Source organism: Podarcis bocagei, assembly GCF_964188305.1.
Source record: "Podarcis bocagei genome assembly, chromosome: 4".
Classification (NCBI taxonomy): Eukaryota; Metazoa; Chordata; class Lepidosauria; order Squamata; family Lacertidae; genus Podarcis; species Podarcis bocagei.
The window spans coordinates 53,298,809-53,317,440 of record NC_138128.1 but is presented as its reverse complement, the minus strand read 5'-3'; the positions used below and the strand labels follow the sequence as shown (position 1 = coordinate 53,317,440).

The following is an 18,632-nucleotide window of genomic DNA, read 5'->3' as shown; positions in this document are numbered from 1 at the left end:
CTAAATAAAGGGAAACTGCAATGGGGAAATCAAGGGGAGGGACCTTTCCCACCACCAGCAATTCTAGCCTGATTCTTAGAAAACTGCTGTTACAGAGAATCACAAAGTTCTCACAGAGAGAAAAGAATCAGATGTTCATATGCCATAGACCTTTAGGCTATTACTGTCTCACCTGGGGTTGATTATTGGATTCCCCAACACCAAAATACTTTTAAAAGTACAGTAGATAAATATCAACAGTGAAATTAAGTTTGCATTAATCTAAAAAGTGGGTTTTGTTCTTAGGCTCCCAATGCTTTCATGCTTTTGAGTTCCTGTAGTTTCACAGTATTCAGGGGTTTTAGATGGTCAAGATATTAATTTCTTAGATTGCTTGGGTTGGTAAATCAAGCAATACTAGTTTTTTCAGTGCACTGTGTGAAATGCTGTGAACAGCATTTAAAATAAAATTGTTCTGTTACACTTCTGTAGAGAACAGCACTTCAGCAAAACCAGTTTTCATAGAACTGCAATTACTGATAGGAGGAAAGAAAGTGTACAAGTTGAGATGCCTCAAAATTATTGCGGAGTTTTCCCCTTTTTTCAGTTATCTGTAATTTATATCCTGGGAAATGGGAGCAATTGGAGAAAGGTTTATGTTCATGGTACTTAGTGTCTTTCCTCTGATGTCTTCCCTTGTGGACTCCGGTTTGTGATAATAAACATTCTCTGATGAAAACAGGGATGCCCTAATGAAAAGCGGGACATTCTGGGATCAAATCAGAAACTGGGACAGCATCTGTAAATCCGGGACAGTCCCTGGAAAATAGGGACAGTTGGAGGGGCTCTGAATTACATTCACAAGTAATGTAATTTCCTTAAAATATGGATGCCAAAATTCTGCCAGAGAATATAAATCCCATGGCTCACATTTTGGAATTGCACACCAACTTGCAATTAAAGCACTTTCCCTAATACTATTGTATGTGAGCACTTCTGGTCATGCATAGAAGTTCCAACACACCACAGGAATTTATTACTTAACTATAGGGTGTTTGATGTGACTGAAAAAAACTTTTCTTATTGTTGTTAAAATCATTCATTATAAAGCCAGCCTATAGGTGGTAGTCCACTAGGCTTTACTCAGAGTAGACCCATTGAATTAACAACTGTTTTGAGTTAATGAATGCTTTTGTTTGTTACTATGTTATGCATTTTTATATTGCAAACCACCCTGTGATCCTTGGATGAAGGGCAGAATAGAAATTTAATAAATAAAAGTAATAAATATGACCATGATCCATTAATTTCAATAGGCAAACTCAGAGTACAACTTATTTGAAGGAACCTTGTATCTGCATCTGCATGCTGTGCTTTATTGTTAAAACCATTATTTACAATACTTTCATTTTCTATAAACTATGTCTTACATACTTCTAGCCTGAGAGGATTCAGCTATGCACACTGGACAGTGCTTGGTTTGACTCTACATAAGAATCATTGAGGAGTGTGTGTTTTGGCAACCACCTGGGTGATGGTTTCACAGAGGGATTCCCAAATACAAATGCCTATCATTCACCATCTTAACATTATTGCCACAGACTGTTGTGTTTCCCTTGCACCTTCTGACTGAGATTGACAGACTCTCTCCCTGCTGAAGTTCCAGCACTAGATGAAGACCTTCCTATTTCAGCAAACATTTTGAAGCCATCTTTTGTTTTATGATAAATTTTAACTGTTCATATTATCTGTATTTTTAAAATATTTTTTGTACACAGCTTAGAAATCTTGGACATTAAGCAGTATACAAATGCCTTAAACAAATAAAATAAAGAAGTGATAGCATGCTTTATTTGCAAGCAATAGAAGTGATGAAGATAGTTTCAACCTATCATCCATTGAAACAAATGCTGAAACTCGCATTGATTATATTTTATGTTTCTCACTAGAATACATTCAGAATAGCACATGTATCATTCAATGCACAAAACTGCAGCAAACCATCAGAATACTTAATAATAAGCACATTAGTTAACAATTTGGTGCTGCCATTTCCTGATCAAAAGCAAAAGTGTTCAATCATTGGTTTCCCTTTTTAGTTTACTATATGTGCTTTCAAAGCATTTCATAGCTATCATGACAGCATATTCTGCTCTGGTATGCTAATGAGGGGTAAAAAAAACAAGATATATGGTAGAACTCTATTCATTATCACTATATTTCCTCAGCAGACAACATACAGTATTGTTACTCAAGGCTGTAATGAATTCCAGCTGTTATAGATCACTTGCCCATTGTAACTGAATTAGTATTCATGTTTAATTATGCCAATTTAAAATATTTATGTGCCTGTACAGACACAGACACACTTCACAATTATTTGTATAAATATACTTGAGTAATGAACATCACAAATTCAGGAAAGGTCAGATAAAAATACAAACAGAAAATCAAATGTCCTAACATTAACCTATAAGACTTTTTATGTGGAAAATATTTTTTATTCATAAATGGCTCCATATCTTTCTATGCATAAAATATTTCACATGCTTCCAAGGCTTTTTGTATTAGTTTGATCAATGTATAACTTTATTTTCAAACTTTTTTTTATACATTCCATTCTATTTTATTTATATAGAAATATCAAAACAACTGCAACTTTGAGGACATTATGTTGAAGGCTTGGTGCTAGTATAAACTTCAGTAAAACTGAGTGACAGAGATACTACTTTCTCAATTTATCTGTATACAAGTATTGCTGTAATATGTATTAGAGATAATAAAGTTGTTAGATGATCTTGGATTTGTTACTCATTCAGCCTCATTTTGACTTTGTTGTGAATGCTAACCTGGATCAGTATTATAAAAATACTTAATATATGAAAAGCGCTCTAACATGATTAAATAATTATCATAAACTAGCTTATCCTTACTGTGAAAACAACAGCAGCAGCTGCAATCTGAACTTCCTAAACTGTTTGTAACTTGCATGCATGCAAAGGGATTCTATGTGAAAGGATAAGAAAGGATATTTCACCTCACAAACAATCTTAATTGATTCTCATTTATTTTATGCTTGGATTTTCTGGAGCTGGGAATGTGAAGAATCTTGGAGGGACTGGGTGATGACAGAAGCAGAGTGAGTGAATCACAGCTACTGGTAGTAGTTTGGAAGCAGATTATATCATGCCTGATGTGTAAAGTATTGGAAGTCAAAATCCCAGGAACGTAACATCGTTATCTCACTGCTGGCTGAGAAAAGATGCTTCTGCTACAATAGCCAAGGGAATGAACTAATTCTTAAACAATTTTCAGCTGCTTAAAAGGTCTCCTCCTCTTATTGGTGGATCAGATTCCATGCACCTGCTTTCCAAAACTCAACATCTCATTCAAGTCTTAATGTGGAACCAGCATACGAACAGCTGGTCAATACCTCTCCTTTCAACATAGCTGAGCTGTTAAGGCACAGAAAAACACCTACTTCATAAAAATGAAATGCTGTGTGGGCCATGCAGCTTAATTAAATTATAGGACCAACTCAAATCAGAATTATCAGCAACAAGATCTAATAGAATCTGCAACCACAGTATAGATTACCTGAGCATGATATCACATTTCACAACTGAATGAGTAGAACTGTCATGAATTGGCAGGGCAACAGGGAGAAGTAAGAGAAGGAAGATGATCCTGGCGAAGGGTGTAGCTGGGACTGGGACTGGGAAGGAGAGGTTGGTATTGAAAGTACTCACGAGGTGATGGAGGATGGCAAGGGGATGGGGGCCAGTGCACAGAAAACAGAACAGCAGGACCCATGGTGGGCTCTGAGGCATAGAGAGGAGCTGGAGGGATGTTCTAGGAGGCAGAGGCTGAGGCAGGCAGGAGCCCACAGCCCAGCTCACTAGCTGGGGGTATTGCTAGCTATGGAAGGTGGTGTGTGATTTCTCAGGTGGAGTAGGCTCAGAAGAGGTGTGGGTTGCATGCTTCAACTAGCCCACATGTTGCAGTCAGCATGCAAAGTATAAAGTGGAAGCAGAACTAATGTCTGCTCAACTTCCCAGGTTGGTTGGACCATGGCTTGGATGTTCTAGGGAGCTCTTTGAGACTATGCATGTGTGGGACTGACTTCCAGGTGCCCTGACCCCTGGATCAGCTGCAGAGATGGGAACCAGGCTTGATTGGACCATGGACTTTGCCCTGCCGGACTGTGCACTAGTATCTACTGTGGGATTGTGCACTCCAGAGGGACTTGCCACCAGGTGGCTCAGGACAAGGACAAACAGAATGGTGATATGAAGCACATATGTAGTTACTGTGACTTTGTTACTGTGTTAATCATTGAGACTACACCATCTCCCTCCCTTGAAGTCAGCAGGAGGAGGCCTTGCAATTTCTGAGACTGTCTCTTTTGACATCCAAATAAATCTGGCCATATGTGTAGATTCAACTCAGACCTAGGTCTACCAGGATTATGTCATTGTGGGTTGTTCAGTTTCCAAACAATAGAGGCTTTAAAATCTGGCAAAGCCAACATATTGGCAGCAGTGTCACAGACAAAAATCACTCCTTGCCATTTAATCATATATATGAAAGTGTAGTTGAGACCATGATTTGCCAAAAAACAACACAAAGGTACAGCTCAGCAAGATTGAAATGGAGGAATCTGACATCATGGATATGTTGCTCTTCCTCGATGCACGTTGGAATTTCTCAAATTTGACTTTCTGCTTAAAGAAAACAACACTTAATTCTGATCGAGGAATTGAATCATTTTTTAGCATCTCATTCAATCTTGTGTATAAATTCTAAGAGAGTTCAACAGTATGCATCTTGCACAGCACAAGAACAGGAAACAGGCCTGTCAATATTTTCAACTAGAAAATATGTAAGATCTACCGCAAATCAACAAATCAATCTGCAGAGGGTTTTTTCTGCGATGGAATGAAAAAGGTAAACTAACAAACATTAACTATATCTTACAGTAGCAAATTCCAAAGTTTATGCATTGTGTGAAGAACTACTTCTTATAGTCTGTCCTGAATTTTCCAACAGACAATGGCACTAGGAATAGCGGAAGGCAAATTCTCCGTTCTTCAATTTAGAACTGGCTTTTTATATATGGAAATTTCAGGTGACTCTTGGGGTGAAAAATTAATGTTTGCTGAGAGTTCTCTCTAGCTTATGATGTTTGCACATGCATGTTGAGAGGCATTATTATTTTTCCTCTCAGGAATAGTAGTTTGATTTCATCTCCCTGGCACCCATTTTACAGCACAAGCCATGATGGAAAGTTACTTAGAAAGAGATGAATTAAAGACAACAGCCCACTTTTACAAAGTTTACAAGAAATAATCAAAATAATTGATCAACCTAAATAAAGAAGATGCTTGCCAAACAAAATGCTGCTTAACTAGTTTCTATGGTCACATATACTTCAAAACAGTAAACAAAGTGCTTCCTTTAGATTAAGAGGTTAATATATTAAGTTTTTTCATGCACCTACCAAGCAGTTTGTTCAGCTTTAATGTTAATTATACATGTGCAGAATTTCATTTACTATTCCAGGTTGGAGATTATCTCCTTGAGGAAATGGCACTCAACTCATAATATATGTGAGCATTGTAGGCAGACAAATTCATATTCAAATCAAGTAATTACAGACTTCAGCAACATATTTAATTGGGAAAGCAAATCAGATATACATGTGAACAGGATTCCTGCACTTTGTGGAGCCAACTAGAATAATAAGGTGTGATTGATATTTTGCTCATCAAGAATTGTTTTAGTGGTTGATTTCCTATGAACTATGCCACATTCTTTCACTTATTTTGAAAATATGATTTGCAAGGCATGAGTATCACAGAACAGGATGTCAGTTGAAGCTGAGCAATCACCTCTTCACAACTTGTACGATTCAACAGTGTGAAGAAAAGAAGGTACAGTGACATGGCATCTGAAGTTGTTCATCTAAGCAGAGCTCAAGAGATGTCAGTGGATATCTATCTATAAACATTCATGCCAAAGCAGGAAATCAAGAACTAACTGAAAAAAATGAATAAGGCTAGACAATTTGGCTGTTTTGGACCATGACAGCACAATGTTATGTGGCTCCAGTTCTTCCTGGAGGACTGATTTCAGAAGGGGATATAGGAGAAGTGGTTTGTAAGGCAGCTCAGTGCTCTATGCTATTTAGTATCTTCAAGAAACTGCTATCTCAGCATATTATTACCATGCTAATATAACCATACTCAGGTGGACTATCTATAAAGAATTAGCTCACTTGCAACTCCTTCCTCTTTACTGGCATTAAAACACCACTTTTTAGCCAGAAATGTAAGCAAAGTTCAAACGTGGGTTATATAAAATAAAATATTAAAATGCAAGCACAATCAAAAGCCATTTAAATGATAATGTGTGGTTTTGCTTCTGAAGTGGAATTCTCAAATTAAGTAGCAGAACCCAAATTCATTTCAAACACACCATACAGAGAACAGTGCTGTTTTGCATAGAAGATATAAGTCTATTTATATCCATTGCTTATACTTCTGTGAACAGTGCCACTCACTTAGCCACTTTACTCTCTATAAATTGTGCCTAGCAATTATACTTGTTTGTATTCATTCCACCGTAACACAGTAAGAGCTGACAATGGATGGATGTCCACAGTTGACAAGATTAGTAATATCATTCAAAACCAGTTATTACAGGTAACTTCATCCTATAAACCAACTTGTTTCAACCCAACTAAATGTCACCCAAAACTCGACAAGGTGGATAAATCTACCATTCTACCATAGAAAGGCCACTGGTCCTTAGTTTGAGGGCACGGATTGTGCTCCATATATTCAAACCTGAAGCCATTTTGGTACTTGGATGACCCATGAGACTACCTAAAGCACATTCCCTCTACAGAGAATAACTGGTAGCCATGACCTTCTTGGTGAGTAGTTGTACATAGAGAAAGATGACTGGAAGGACTAATCAGTGGATTTTACTCTTTAGAAATTCAACTGGATTTGACATATTTATGTTACCAAATTCTCTATCATGTCAAACACATGAAAATCATGCATAGTCTGAATAGATTTTGGTACTTAATCCCATGTGAGATAAAGGATGCATCATATGCCAGAAAAAGCTTAATTGACAGCATGTGCTTAACATACAGTGACAAAGCTCTCACAATTTAACAACAAGCTGTCAATGAAAGCAAATACTCTGTAAACATCTTATAGTATATGGCCTAATAAAGTTCTAGATTTGAACTCTAGTAACTCTGCAGTACCTCCTTTCATCTATTTCAAAGAAGAAATAAAAAAGATTTATAGTCAGGGTGGTTTAATTTTTTTAAAAACGGAAATAGATCTTTATAGGATAAATAAAACTTCTGACCCGTTAAGTGTGATTCTGTTTCTGTTACTCCTGGAAAAGACTTTCATATTTTACATTCTGCGCCTATGCTGAAGGATAAAATATTTTATATTTCTTCAAAGAAATGAAGTTGATTTAAAACATAATGTGAGACTGGATGCATGAATGTCTATTTTATTCCACATAAATGCTTCAGGAAGCTAGTGCATGCAATGTGTTCCTTCCCCAAAGGACAAGATGTTAAACAGAAATGCACCCCTGTCCTTCACATGATACATTTAGTATGCCTTCCACAATACATATGGCTATTAATTTCCATATCAGAAGAAGTACATGCAATAATTTACGCTTGGATAACCTACAAGAAGCTTAAAAGGGAGGGAAAGCTGTTCATCTTCTATTTTGACACCTGGCTATGCTAGTGCCCAAGCCTATGCCCCATACCCTGCTCATGGAGTCAACAGAATTGAGCTCCCAGGTTTCAACCATTCCACAGCTGGTTTCACTACCTTGGCTCTGGTGAGTATTTAAGGGTATCACCTCTAGATATCTCTGCTTCCAGGAACAGGATGCAATAGTAGGCGCAACTGTCCAGTGTTATTCTGTATCAGCTATCATATTTTATATCAGCTACCAATTAAATCAGACTATTTGGTCACAGCTCACAGCCTACTTTATGCAGCAAATTTCCAGTGTATTTCCACTGAAATCTATGAGGCTACATTATGACTGCACATGAGTAGACAGTATGTGGACTGCAGCCTTAGATTTCTTTCTGCATTTTGTTACCTGTTGTTCTTTCCAAACTGTCCTTTAGAGTCTGATTGTAGGTTGTTTTCACTTAAATTGATTTATGAATATAAAATGTAATCAGAAAGCTATGCAGTCGTGCCCATTGTAAACTAGACCTCTATATGGACATTAAAGTCATGCCTGAGCTGCAGTATGAACATTAGAAGGCTGATCCTAAATTCAACCAAGAAACTCAAAAGCTACATACTAGCTCATGAAAAAAGACGAAGAAATTCCAAGATCCTGTAGCCTTTTCATTTCAGAAAATGCCCTGACACATTTTGAGCTTTACTGCTTTTCCTCTCTATGCTACTACAATTCATACATATTAACCAGCTCGTATTGCCATTTTATGCAAACCCTTTTATTATAAAATCAACATGTTCACACTGTGTAATGTATTTTTATTGGATGACATGAACAAATTGATTTTATAATAAAAGCACTTCAAAATAAAGGTATTCTTCAAACTTCCCCCATTGTCTATTTTATAGTGAATGTACAAGCCCAGTTCCCATGATACTCATGGCTCAAATCTGCCACTTGCAGGCCTGCCTGTTCACAGCTTCTCTGCCTGTGATCCAAGCCATCTGATTTCCAGTAACTGCAGAGGAGTTGGAATTCAGGCTCCTCCCATCACCAGTCAAACACCTAACCTGCTACTACCTAAGGAGGAAAATCATAATAGGTTTGGCAGTAATGGCAACAGGCAGAAACTCAGCAGGTCTTCATGGTCCTATGGCCCTTTGTCAACTATCTTACTCTTCTCCTTTCTATGTAACTTCTCCATTTCCCCCCTGTCTGCAGCATATCCACTTTCTCTGTGCATGTCTGAAGTAACCTCCTTCTCTCTTAACACCATCCCTCTATCTGCACCAAAAGCTCTGTGTGTGTGTGTGTGTGTGAGAGAGAGAGAGAGAGAGAGAGAGAGAGAGAGAGAGAGAGAGATTGCTCCTTGCTGCCATATCTGGCGCTTTAAAGTGGACAATCATATGGATCATTATTCAAAGGATTAGTGCCAGATGTTATTCTTAATCCAGGATATGGAAACTAGTTGTAACTTGTCAGTGGTGAAAGCTACACTACACATGGTAAAAGGTTATTATTTCATATTTCCAGGACTAAGGCACAGTACGGAAATATGCTCTGATGTCCTGCTGTCAAATCATTCTTTTAGTTTTACAGAAATAATACTTTCGTTATTGGAAGTCTGAACTGTTAAAAAACAAACTGCATGCAACCATGAGTAACTGTTCCTCAACACATTAAATGCTTTAATGTATTTGTTTATTTGGTTGGTGCTGGTGTTTGTTTCTTCAAAAACAGCATTTGAATTCAATAATTTATGTCATATGCTTCATTTTTCACTCAGAGGTGCTGGGGTGTGGCTTTGCCCAAAAGTCATGCTCATGATCTCCAACATAGTAGCCTGTCAGGATCCTGCTGAGGGTCGTCTAGAAGTCATCTAGCCATAGGAGAGTTGAGAGGGCAAAGGTTGATGAAGGACATGATGTTTTAAGGAACAAGCCTGTTGTTTAATGTAACCTTCTCAACTCCACACCCAGCTTACACTCTGTTGCACATCCAAGTCTTTGAGATTCATTGTCTTAGGCAGAAGAGCCACAATGGGGCCATCTATAACTTGGAACTTTAGCTTGTCCATTATCGCTTGGTTCAAGATGTAGTAATTGTTTGCGCATGTCACAGCTTTGCAATTTTATAGCCATTTGGCCTTGAACCTTTTCCTAAAGATGGGGTGGGCTGATATGGATTCTCACTTCATGTGTATTTCTCACGCCACCAAAGCACTCCTTGAGCTAGGTAGTACAGAAATGTCTGCTGGGTGATTTATTCTAGCACTGACATGACCTTGCACAGCAATGTCATGTCGTGCTGCTGTTGGAATAGCCAGTGCAATGAGCAATCCTCTGCATCAGACTCTTCGCTCCATTCATCCTCGTTATCACTCATAGTCTGGGTGTGGTCTGTTGCCCCAGAAGAGGTATTGTCTGTCTCCTATAAGATTTGTACCATTGTTAGGTTGATGCACCTTCTGGTCTCTGCCCTAGAAACCATTTGCGCTTCAGCAGATGGATTGTTCTATTGCAGCTGTGGCTGTTGAGGAGGTGCAGACTGCAGGGCTGGAACTACAGATGAAATCAAAGCTTGAATCTCCTTGGAGCATAGCTGTCAACTTTTCCCTTTTTTAAAGGGAAATTCCCTTATTCCGAATAGGATTCCTCGCAAGAAAAGGGAAAGGTTGACAGTGATGCCTTGGAGGTGTCCACCTGCAAAGCTTCTTTAAGGGTTAACAGTAGTTCTCTGAGCAGCTGCAATCACCATGGCAAAGTTTGTGGCAGGGGCTGAACTCTCTGCTATGATTAAATGTTATGATTATGGGTTCTGCAACAATATTATTTTATTTGTTCTAATTTATTTATTTTGTTTCATTATTATTTTTTTGAATAAAATTCAATTTATTTAATTAATCCTCTCTTTTAGAAATGGCAACTAGAAGTAAACAATACACTGAAAATGACAACTAGGTGTTGTATGTTTTAGGCTGCCACACTCAAATGGCTACCAGATGTTGTCCCCTGTGTCTAATAATAGAGTCTGGAGTGGCATGATTCACGGGAACCTAATTTGGCAGTTGGAGAATTGGCAGGGGGAAAGGAGCCATTAAAATACCTTGCCACTGCCTCTACTCTGATCTGGCCTATAGCCTGTGGTTGCAGTTTCTTAGGGGCTAACCACTGACATTAATGGAGGCAAGGAAAGGTCATTTAAATGCTGCATCTGATTGTGGAGATAAGAAATAAAGGCTGGGGTCAACTGATTGTTGCGCGGCAGGGGGAGTTAATCTATTAGCAAACCCAGGTTAATCAGGTAGGCAATCTAGGATTAAGTATTTATCATTCTACAATTAATTTTGTAATCCATCTACAATTAATTAATTAGAAATCTACAATTAATTATTTAGCTAATTAGAAAATGCACACACCATGAAATAAAATAAAATGACAAAAGTAATAACACAGGAAGGGAAAAAGTGGTAAATTTAGCCATGTGGCAAATTCAGCCAGTGTTTTAAAGCATCTGGCTCAGACCAGGACCCCTAGATGTTTCCACCTCCATGGGGAAAGGGAACAGTAGTGAAGCCAATATAAGGCTACAGGCAGCACACAAGTCAAGCAAGCACTTGGACCAATATAATTCAAAGCATTTCTATAAAGAAAGTAAAGTTCCTGTCTTGGATCCCTAGACAGTGCTAATGCCACCCAGGTCCAAGAAGATCAGTATGGGAGATAGGTGCATTACATTAAAAGCAACAAATGACTACAGTGAAGAGTCTGTACAGGGCTGGCCCAACCATTAGGCAGAGTGAGGTGGCTGCCTCAGGCAATAGTTGCTGGGATGTGAGGAGCAGGAGAGGTGTTGAAAGACAGAGCTGTGTGCGCACACCATGGCCTGCCCCATGTCCCCTAAGCAGTGTATTAGCAGAGTTGAAGTAACATTCAACTGCTAGTCTAGTTTGATTCTGTACATGGAATAAAGTGGGGTGGGCACAATCTCATAATTCACACTGGGCAGCCTTGGGCCTGTCCTAAGCAAAAGGAAGAAGCAGCTTCAAATTCTATAACTTATTTAAACATTATTTCCTCAAAGCTGTAAGGAAGAACAAAGAAAATATACACAAGCCAATATAAGATCCCTGTTGCAAGTCATAAAAGAACACAGTATACAAAAGATGCTGGTAGGGAACCATTCCTACACAGCTGCAGAGAAAATGCACCTCTAAAGGAGCTCCAGGGGATACCTGAGGGAGGCAAGCTATCTTGGCATTCCAAGCAAAGAAATGTTAATTGCTCATTCCCAAGTAAGACTGCTATGAGAAAATGGACGACAAACAACAGGATTTCAGGCTCTGTGTATCAAGCCCCCATTCTCAAAAAAATGTATGAGAAAGCTAATATATACAAGTGTTTCTGTTTTGTTTTAAGGAAACAGCTTTATTAGTTACATTAAGCCAACTTATTAACTGTCAGAACACTTATTTCCATCATACTCACAGATGCATTAATAATAAATATCTGTCCCAGAGACTCACAAACGGTAGAATGTAAATCTGTTAAGCCATTGCCAAGAATCAAGCTAAAAAGAATTACAGAACCCCCTTTTTTGCTCCACCATTTCATTGATTGGGATAGGAGAGCTGTGAGTCAAAGGGGGATGGAGTGTTTAATGAAAGGGCTTTCCATGTGGAATAAAATGTCAAGGACATTTGCACAACTGAGGCTATAAATTCCACTTACTCTGGACAAGTGACATGTGTAATTGTTCGTAATGTAAACTCTAAAACATAAATGAACCTTTAAACCAAATTGAAATGCATTTTGGAGTTATTGTAGTATTTTCACTCTATTTGAAAATACATGATATGGAAAATAAAAAGTTATTAGTGAAAACTTAATAGCCAAGGGTTTATACTTGTCATACAGTCTTTGACACTAAATGGTGACATTCAGTATTGCTCATACTTCAGAATGGACCCATTTAAATCAATAGACAAGTAGTTTAAGTGTGTCTTAGTTGATTATTATCCATTATCTGCAATCCCTTCTTTGTTCCCAAAATGAACTGTGAAATAAGATTTACTCACACATATATTGGATGTAGGTGTATGTATGTATGTATGTGTATACACACACACACACACACACACACACACACACACACACACACACAACAGAACCAAAGCAGATTAAAAGGGCTCATTGGACTGGTGCAGATCACAATCTATGGTTAAGAGGTCTAGAGTAAGCTGCTGCACTAGGTGCTTACCTGCTCTCTCATATTAATTCCCCCCACATGACTTCATCATGGTTAAAATATGTTAGCACCAATCATAGTAATGGTTTATCATTACTCATTGGTTCATCAAAACAGAAAAAAGGGAGAAATGATTTGGGGCAGTGGAAGGAGGTTACAATTGCAGAGGGGGAAGAGGAAGAATGGGAGTAGCAGCAGTTCAAGTCCTCTTGCTGCTCTGCTGCAAAAGCTGCCAGCAAAGTCAGGGCTTTAATAGCTATTAAGAGAAGAAGAGAAAGACAAACCAAGCAGCTCTCAGCCACAACCGTAAGCTCCCTCCCTCAAGTCGTTTGGCTCCCCAAAATGAAACTGGAAACAGCCAAAATTTACTATCTGCAAATAAAAGGCTCACCATTCAGGGGGAAAAAGCTTGCAATCAAACCCAAATAAGAGCATCACAAGCAAAGAAAAGTCTGAGATAATCAAGAAGCGAGCCATGTAATACATACTTGTTATGATTCCAGTTTCACATGTTAGAAAAAATACTTAACCTTAAATATGGGAAGACAGCCGTCAGAATGCGAGTGTGTCTATTCACAAGTCAAATCACCAAAAAGAGGGGGGGGGGGAGCTGTGGTACTTCAGTACCTGCATAATGCAGACTGTGTGGTCTATGATGTTTTTAAGAATTATACAAAAGGGGTAAAATATCCAAGTTTGAACATCACGTAACTTTGCATATATCAATTGTAGAATTGTTGAGTGGAAAATTTACCTGAAGAAGGTAACAAAAAACTGTACCAGGTCCATGATGGTATTGTGTTGTGAAAATGCGATCTGAAAAGAGAAAGAAAGTGGGGGGGAAACATGGTCATTTTTTACTGAGGCTGCTTTAGACAAAGGTGTTCTGTCTAGTTGGTTAAATGAAAGCAGAATGGCTGAAGTCAACCTGTTGTTGATAATACACATCATTTTCTAAGGCCTACATTATGTAAGCAAGTTATATTACCAATCCATCAAGTCTAACCATTTTCTGAGGGTTTTTTGTTTTTTTTACAATCAAGTGGTGTATACATTTTATCAAACAAACAAACTTGTCCTGCCTAATATCTTAACTCCAGATTAAGAGCTGGATAGACTGGAAACATGAATGTATTATATACGATCCTAAGCCCAATTCAATATACTGTACAGTATTTGACTTGGGTAAGAACATAATTTTAATAGCTATATGTTATAATATTAAGGCTACAATCCTTTGCACACTTACTTAGGAATAATATGAGGGCTAGTCTTTTGTTATTGCCTCAATTTGGAGGGATATTTGGGGAAATAATTCAAGGGTAAGGGGTTTATAATTATGGCAGGGAAAGAGGGAATGTTGGTGACAAAACACAAAACGTATTTTATGCTGGTTAATTAAGATTGTTAAATTAGTACAAAACAAATAAAATATTTCAGAAAAAACAAATATATTGTTACATGCCACCCTAATTCTGCAAAGCAATAGCAAAATGCCAGGGGTCTTGGCACTTAACCAGGGTTTTTGTTCCTTTGGAATGAGACACACTGGAGACTAGTGTCTTTAAGAAATATGGTTTATTTTACACATATTTACAACCTGGGTTTTGATGCAGGAAGTTCAGAACATTACATTCCAAGAGTGTTTCTTTTTTCTTTTCTCCCCCCCCCCCCTTTTAATAAATTTTATTCAATATTATAACAAAACATATTTTCCAAAAACATATCCTTATTTCCCCCCCATTTTTCCTCCCCCCATAAACCCCCCCACCCCACCCCCCGACTTCCTTCAGTTTCAGTCTTTGGTTTCTCCAATAATGCTATTTTCTGCATGTTACATCCTCCATGTATAGATCCTCCAACTGTTTAGCTTATTATTATCAGTAAAAAAATCGTGAATGTTTATTCAAAACCTGCCAAGGAGTCCAGTTCGCTTTGTTGCATCTTCAAATACTTTGTGAAAGGTTCCCATTCATCCTTAAAGTCACATATATCCTTATTTCGTAGTTTATATGTGAGTTTTGCCAGTTCTGCATAGTCCATCAATTTTTCTTGCCATGATTCTTTAGTCGGAGTTTCTTCAGTCTTCCATCCTTGTGCTACCAGAACTCTCGCAGCCGTTGTCGCATACATGAAGATGTTTTTCAACTTTTTTGGCAGGTCTTTCCCTACAATCCCCAACAAAAATGCCTCGGGTTTTTAAACAAATGTTAAATGGAACTTTTTCTTCAATTCATTGTATATCATTTGCCAAAAATTTTTAATTACTTTACAATCCCACCACATATGATAAAATGTTCCCTCCTTTTCCTTACACTTCCAACATCTATTTGAACTAGTTTTGTACATTTTCCCTAATTGCACTGGTGTTGTGTACCATCTGTACATCATCTTCATGTAATTCTCCTTCAATAGGGAACAATCTGTAAATTTTAAGTCAGTTTTCCATAATTTAACCCAATCTTCCATCATAATGTTGTGACCTACATCTTGTGCCCATTTAATCATAACTGATTTTACCTCTTCATCTTTCGTCTCCCATTCTAATAGTATGCTATATGCGGCTTCAGTAGTTTCACTTTCCCTTCAATCACTTCTGTTTGAAACCTAGATCTAGTATAACTAAATCCTTTCTTACAGTCTTCTTTATATGTTTCATGTAGTTGTCGATAATGCAACCAACTCTGAAAGTGGTCTTTGATCTCACCATAATCTCTTAATTTCCATTTTCCATCATGGTCCTTTAATAAATCAACATATGTGAGCCATTTTCCTTTCTTTCCAAGTGGTTTGAGCAGTAATGCTTCATGTGGTGAAAGCCACCACAGAGTCTTTTGTTCCAATAAGTCTTTATATCTCTCCCATACTCTCATTAATGATTTCCTGATTATATGGTTGTAAAAGCTTCTATGAATCTTCCCAACCAAATCTGTTGTCATGTCCTTATAGTTCTAATGCCTCTTGCTTGTCCAATCTCATCCAGTCCCTGAGCCATACCAAACAAGCAGATTCGTAATACAATTTAAGGTCTGGGAGGGCAAACCCGCCTCTATCTTTTACATCTGTAAGTATTCCAAGAGTGTTTCTTGTTGCTCATCTCATAACTTCAGCAAGCTTGGTTACCAAGCAGCAGCCACTCATGTTCCCCAGTTTCTCAGTGTAGTCTCTCCCAGCCAGCACCGCATGAAGCCCCCACTTCCCCAAAACCTCTGATTTTGTGAAAGGAAACATTTTTTCTTCTGTGATATCACACACCCCATTACCCTGGCCATCTCCTCCCGTCCCAGCTTACATCATTGAACACTGAAATCTTGAACCTGACATTTGTCTTTGATCACTACATTTTAAAAAATGGGATACAAGAAGCTTGTAAGATATTTCAATCCAATGCATGAAAAGAGGCTTCTACATATAGCTTTCTTGCTAGATGAGGAACAATAGGCATGCATGCAAATGGCAATACAGGCAAGTTCTGCTCCCAGGTTCATCTGAATGCACAGAGCCATTTTCAAAAAATAGTGCTCTACTCTTCTTGCTGCAGACTGGATTTAACAGACAGTTGGCAATTACAGATTGCCAAACCATGGTTGAATGTAGGTCTCTTGGAAGGTTCAAAATAGCTCTTTGCAACACATCCTTAGGTGTGTTTTTTTTTTAAAAAAAACTATTTTCAATACATATTTAACATTTAAAAAATAAAAATAAAACTGCAGCAGCTAATGATATCCCTAGAGTCAACCTGGTTCAGTGTTTTGTAGTATATATGCAGAACTTTCAGTAATTCTGTTTTCAATTACTTTGCAAAAAAGTACTGCACAAGTTGCTTACATGAGCATATCTCCACTTAAAGGTGATAGTCATGGAATAATTTACTTCCTTGTTGCACCACAACCAAATATTCTAATCCTAATCTGTTTCTTTTCCTGCATTGACACCATATTTCCTTGCGTACCTTCTTAGCATCACATTTTGTGCACAGCAATTGGAGGGGGGGATTATTAAATACTGCATCGGCTTCTGCACCTCAACTTTTTTCCTAATGAAAGTGGCTTGATTATTTATTTAATTGAAGCATTATTCCCCACTCTTCAGTCAAAAAAAGGCTCCTAGTTTATTTTTTACACAGAGTAACAATAAAATAATACCTGTTCTCAGTTTTGCAGTCTGAATGACACAACAGAAAAGAAGAATGGATGGAGGCGGGAGGGAGAGGGAAAGTGAGTGGATGGGGCTTTAAGTCTTTTCTCCTGTCTCCCAACTCATGTGCCCTATAGAGAAAACCTCTGGAAATTATTGTTAATTCAAGTACGGAATACATTTAATTCTTCATAATTTCACTTTCCACAGATAATAGTATCATGGGATGTTAGATGTTGCAACACAGTGCCAGGCAGAGACTAACTTCTCATGGATGAAATCATTAAGCCCAGGGGCTTACCTGGGACCAAGGGCGCCAGCTCCTGGGGGCTGAGTCCTTTTGCCCTCCCCCATGCCCCAAAAACATGGAGGCAAAGCACAGAGCTGAGTGCGGCTCAGCTCCAGTGGCGGCTCCTTCTCTTCCTCTTGCCGTGAATGAAAAGTGAGTGATTTGCTTGTGCGTGGTAAGCTATGGTTTATGGCTTACAGCAGAGCTTTCCAAACTTTTAATATCAGTGACACTCTTTTTAGACATGCATCATTTCGCGACACAGTAATTTAGTTTTACTAGCAAACTAGAGATTAAGCTAACTCCTTTCAAGCCCTGGGAGGAGTGTGGGGAACATTCCCGCAACACACCTGCACACTGCAGCTGGCACACTAACGAGTCACGACACACAGTTTGGAAAGCTCTAGCTTACAGCTTCATGAAAACGGCCAAAGAAACGCACGTGACTTGCAGAAATAAATTCCCCCAGTTAAAAACCAGTATCAGGCAGCAAAACTAGAAAAGACCTCTGCCTAAGGCTTTGAAGATCTGTCATTAGGCAGGAGGGACCATTTGGGGCTACATAAACCAATGATCTAAGAGATATATTTCAGTCTGTAGGGTTTCTTCAGAGTACTAGTTTTAAATGGGAAGAGAAAATACAGATAAAATATAAACAATTTCCAACAGAGTTCTATCATAGTTATATTATTAAAAAGCCATTTGTTGAAGGAGGTTTTACATTCTGCATGATGACAATAATTTTCACTTATGGTATCAGCATTCATTTGAACTGTTCATTACACACATACACAAATATATTATCAAGGAAAACTACTGCAATCAATAATCACAGTCCAGTTGATTATACGACGGTAGTCATATGAAAATATTTTAACCTCAGTTATTTCATAAACAGGTAAGTATGTGAATTTTCATCATATCAAAAGGCAACCAAAAACACTATTAATGAATAAATGCTGTATAGATTACTGAAGGAGCTTGTGGATGTAATCTCAGAGCCTCGGTCAATACCAAATCCCTCTTTTTTAATGTTTCGTGATCTCCTCTAGGAAGGCATCACCCAAATTTTCAGTCTGGCTTGGAAGTCTATAGCAGAAACACACAGTAAGGTCACTGTTGTTTCCCTCCCCTAAAATTTTTACTCATGTACTCTGAATCAGCCTTCCATGCCCCAGGCCATGGACCTCTTCACAAGTATAAATTTCCTTTACATATAGTGCTATAGTTAGTC

General features: G+C 38.1%; 1 protein-coding gene across 3 annotated transcripts in view; it reads right to left on the bottom strand.

Annotated features, from left to right (window-relative positions):
* Positions 1-18,632, bottom strand: part of ATRNL1 (attractin like 1) — a 503,197-nt gene that overhangs the window by 240,263 nt on the left and 244,302 nt on the right. For all 3 annotated transcript variants that reach the window (XM_081192831.1, XM_081192833.1, XM_081192832.1), the window contains exon 25: positions 13,727-13,788. In XM_081192831.1, coding sequence (XP_081048957.1) covers positions 13,727-13,788 — 62 coding nt within the window. The remainder of the gene's footprint in view (positions 1-13,726; positions 13,789-18,632) is intronic.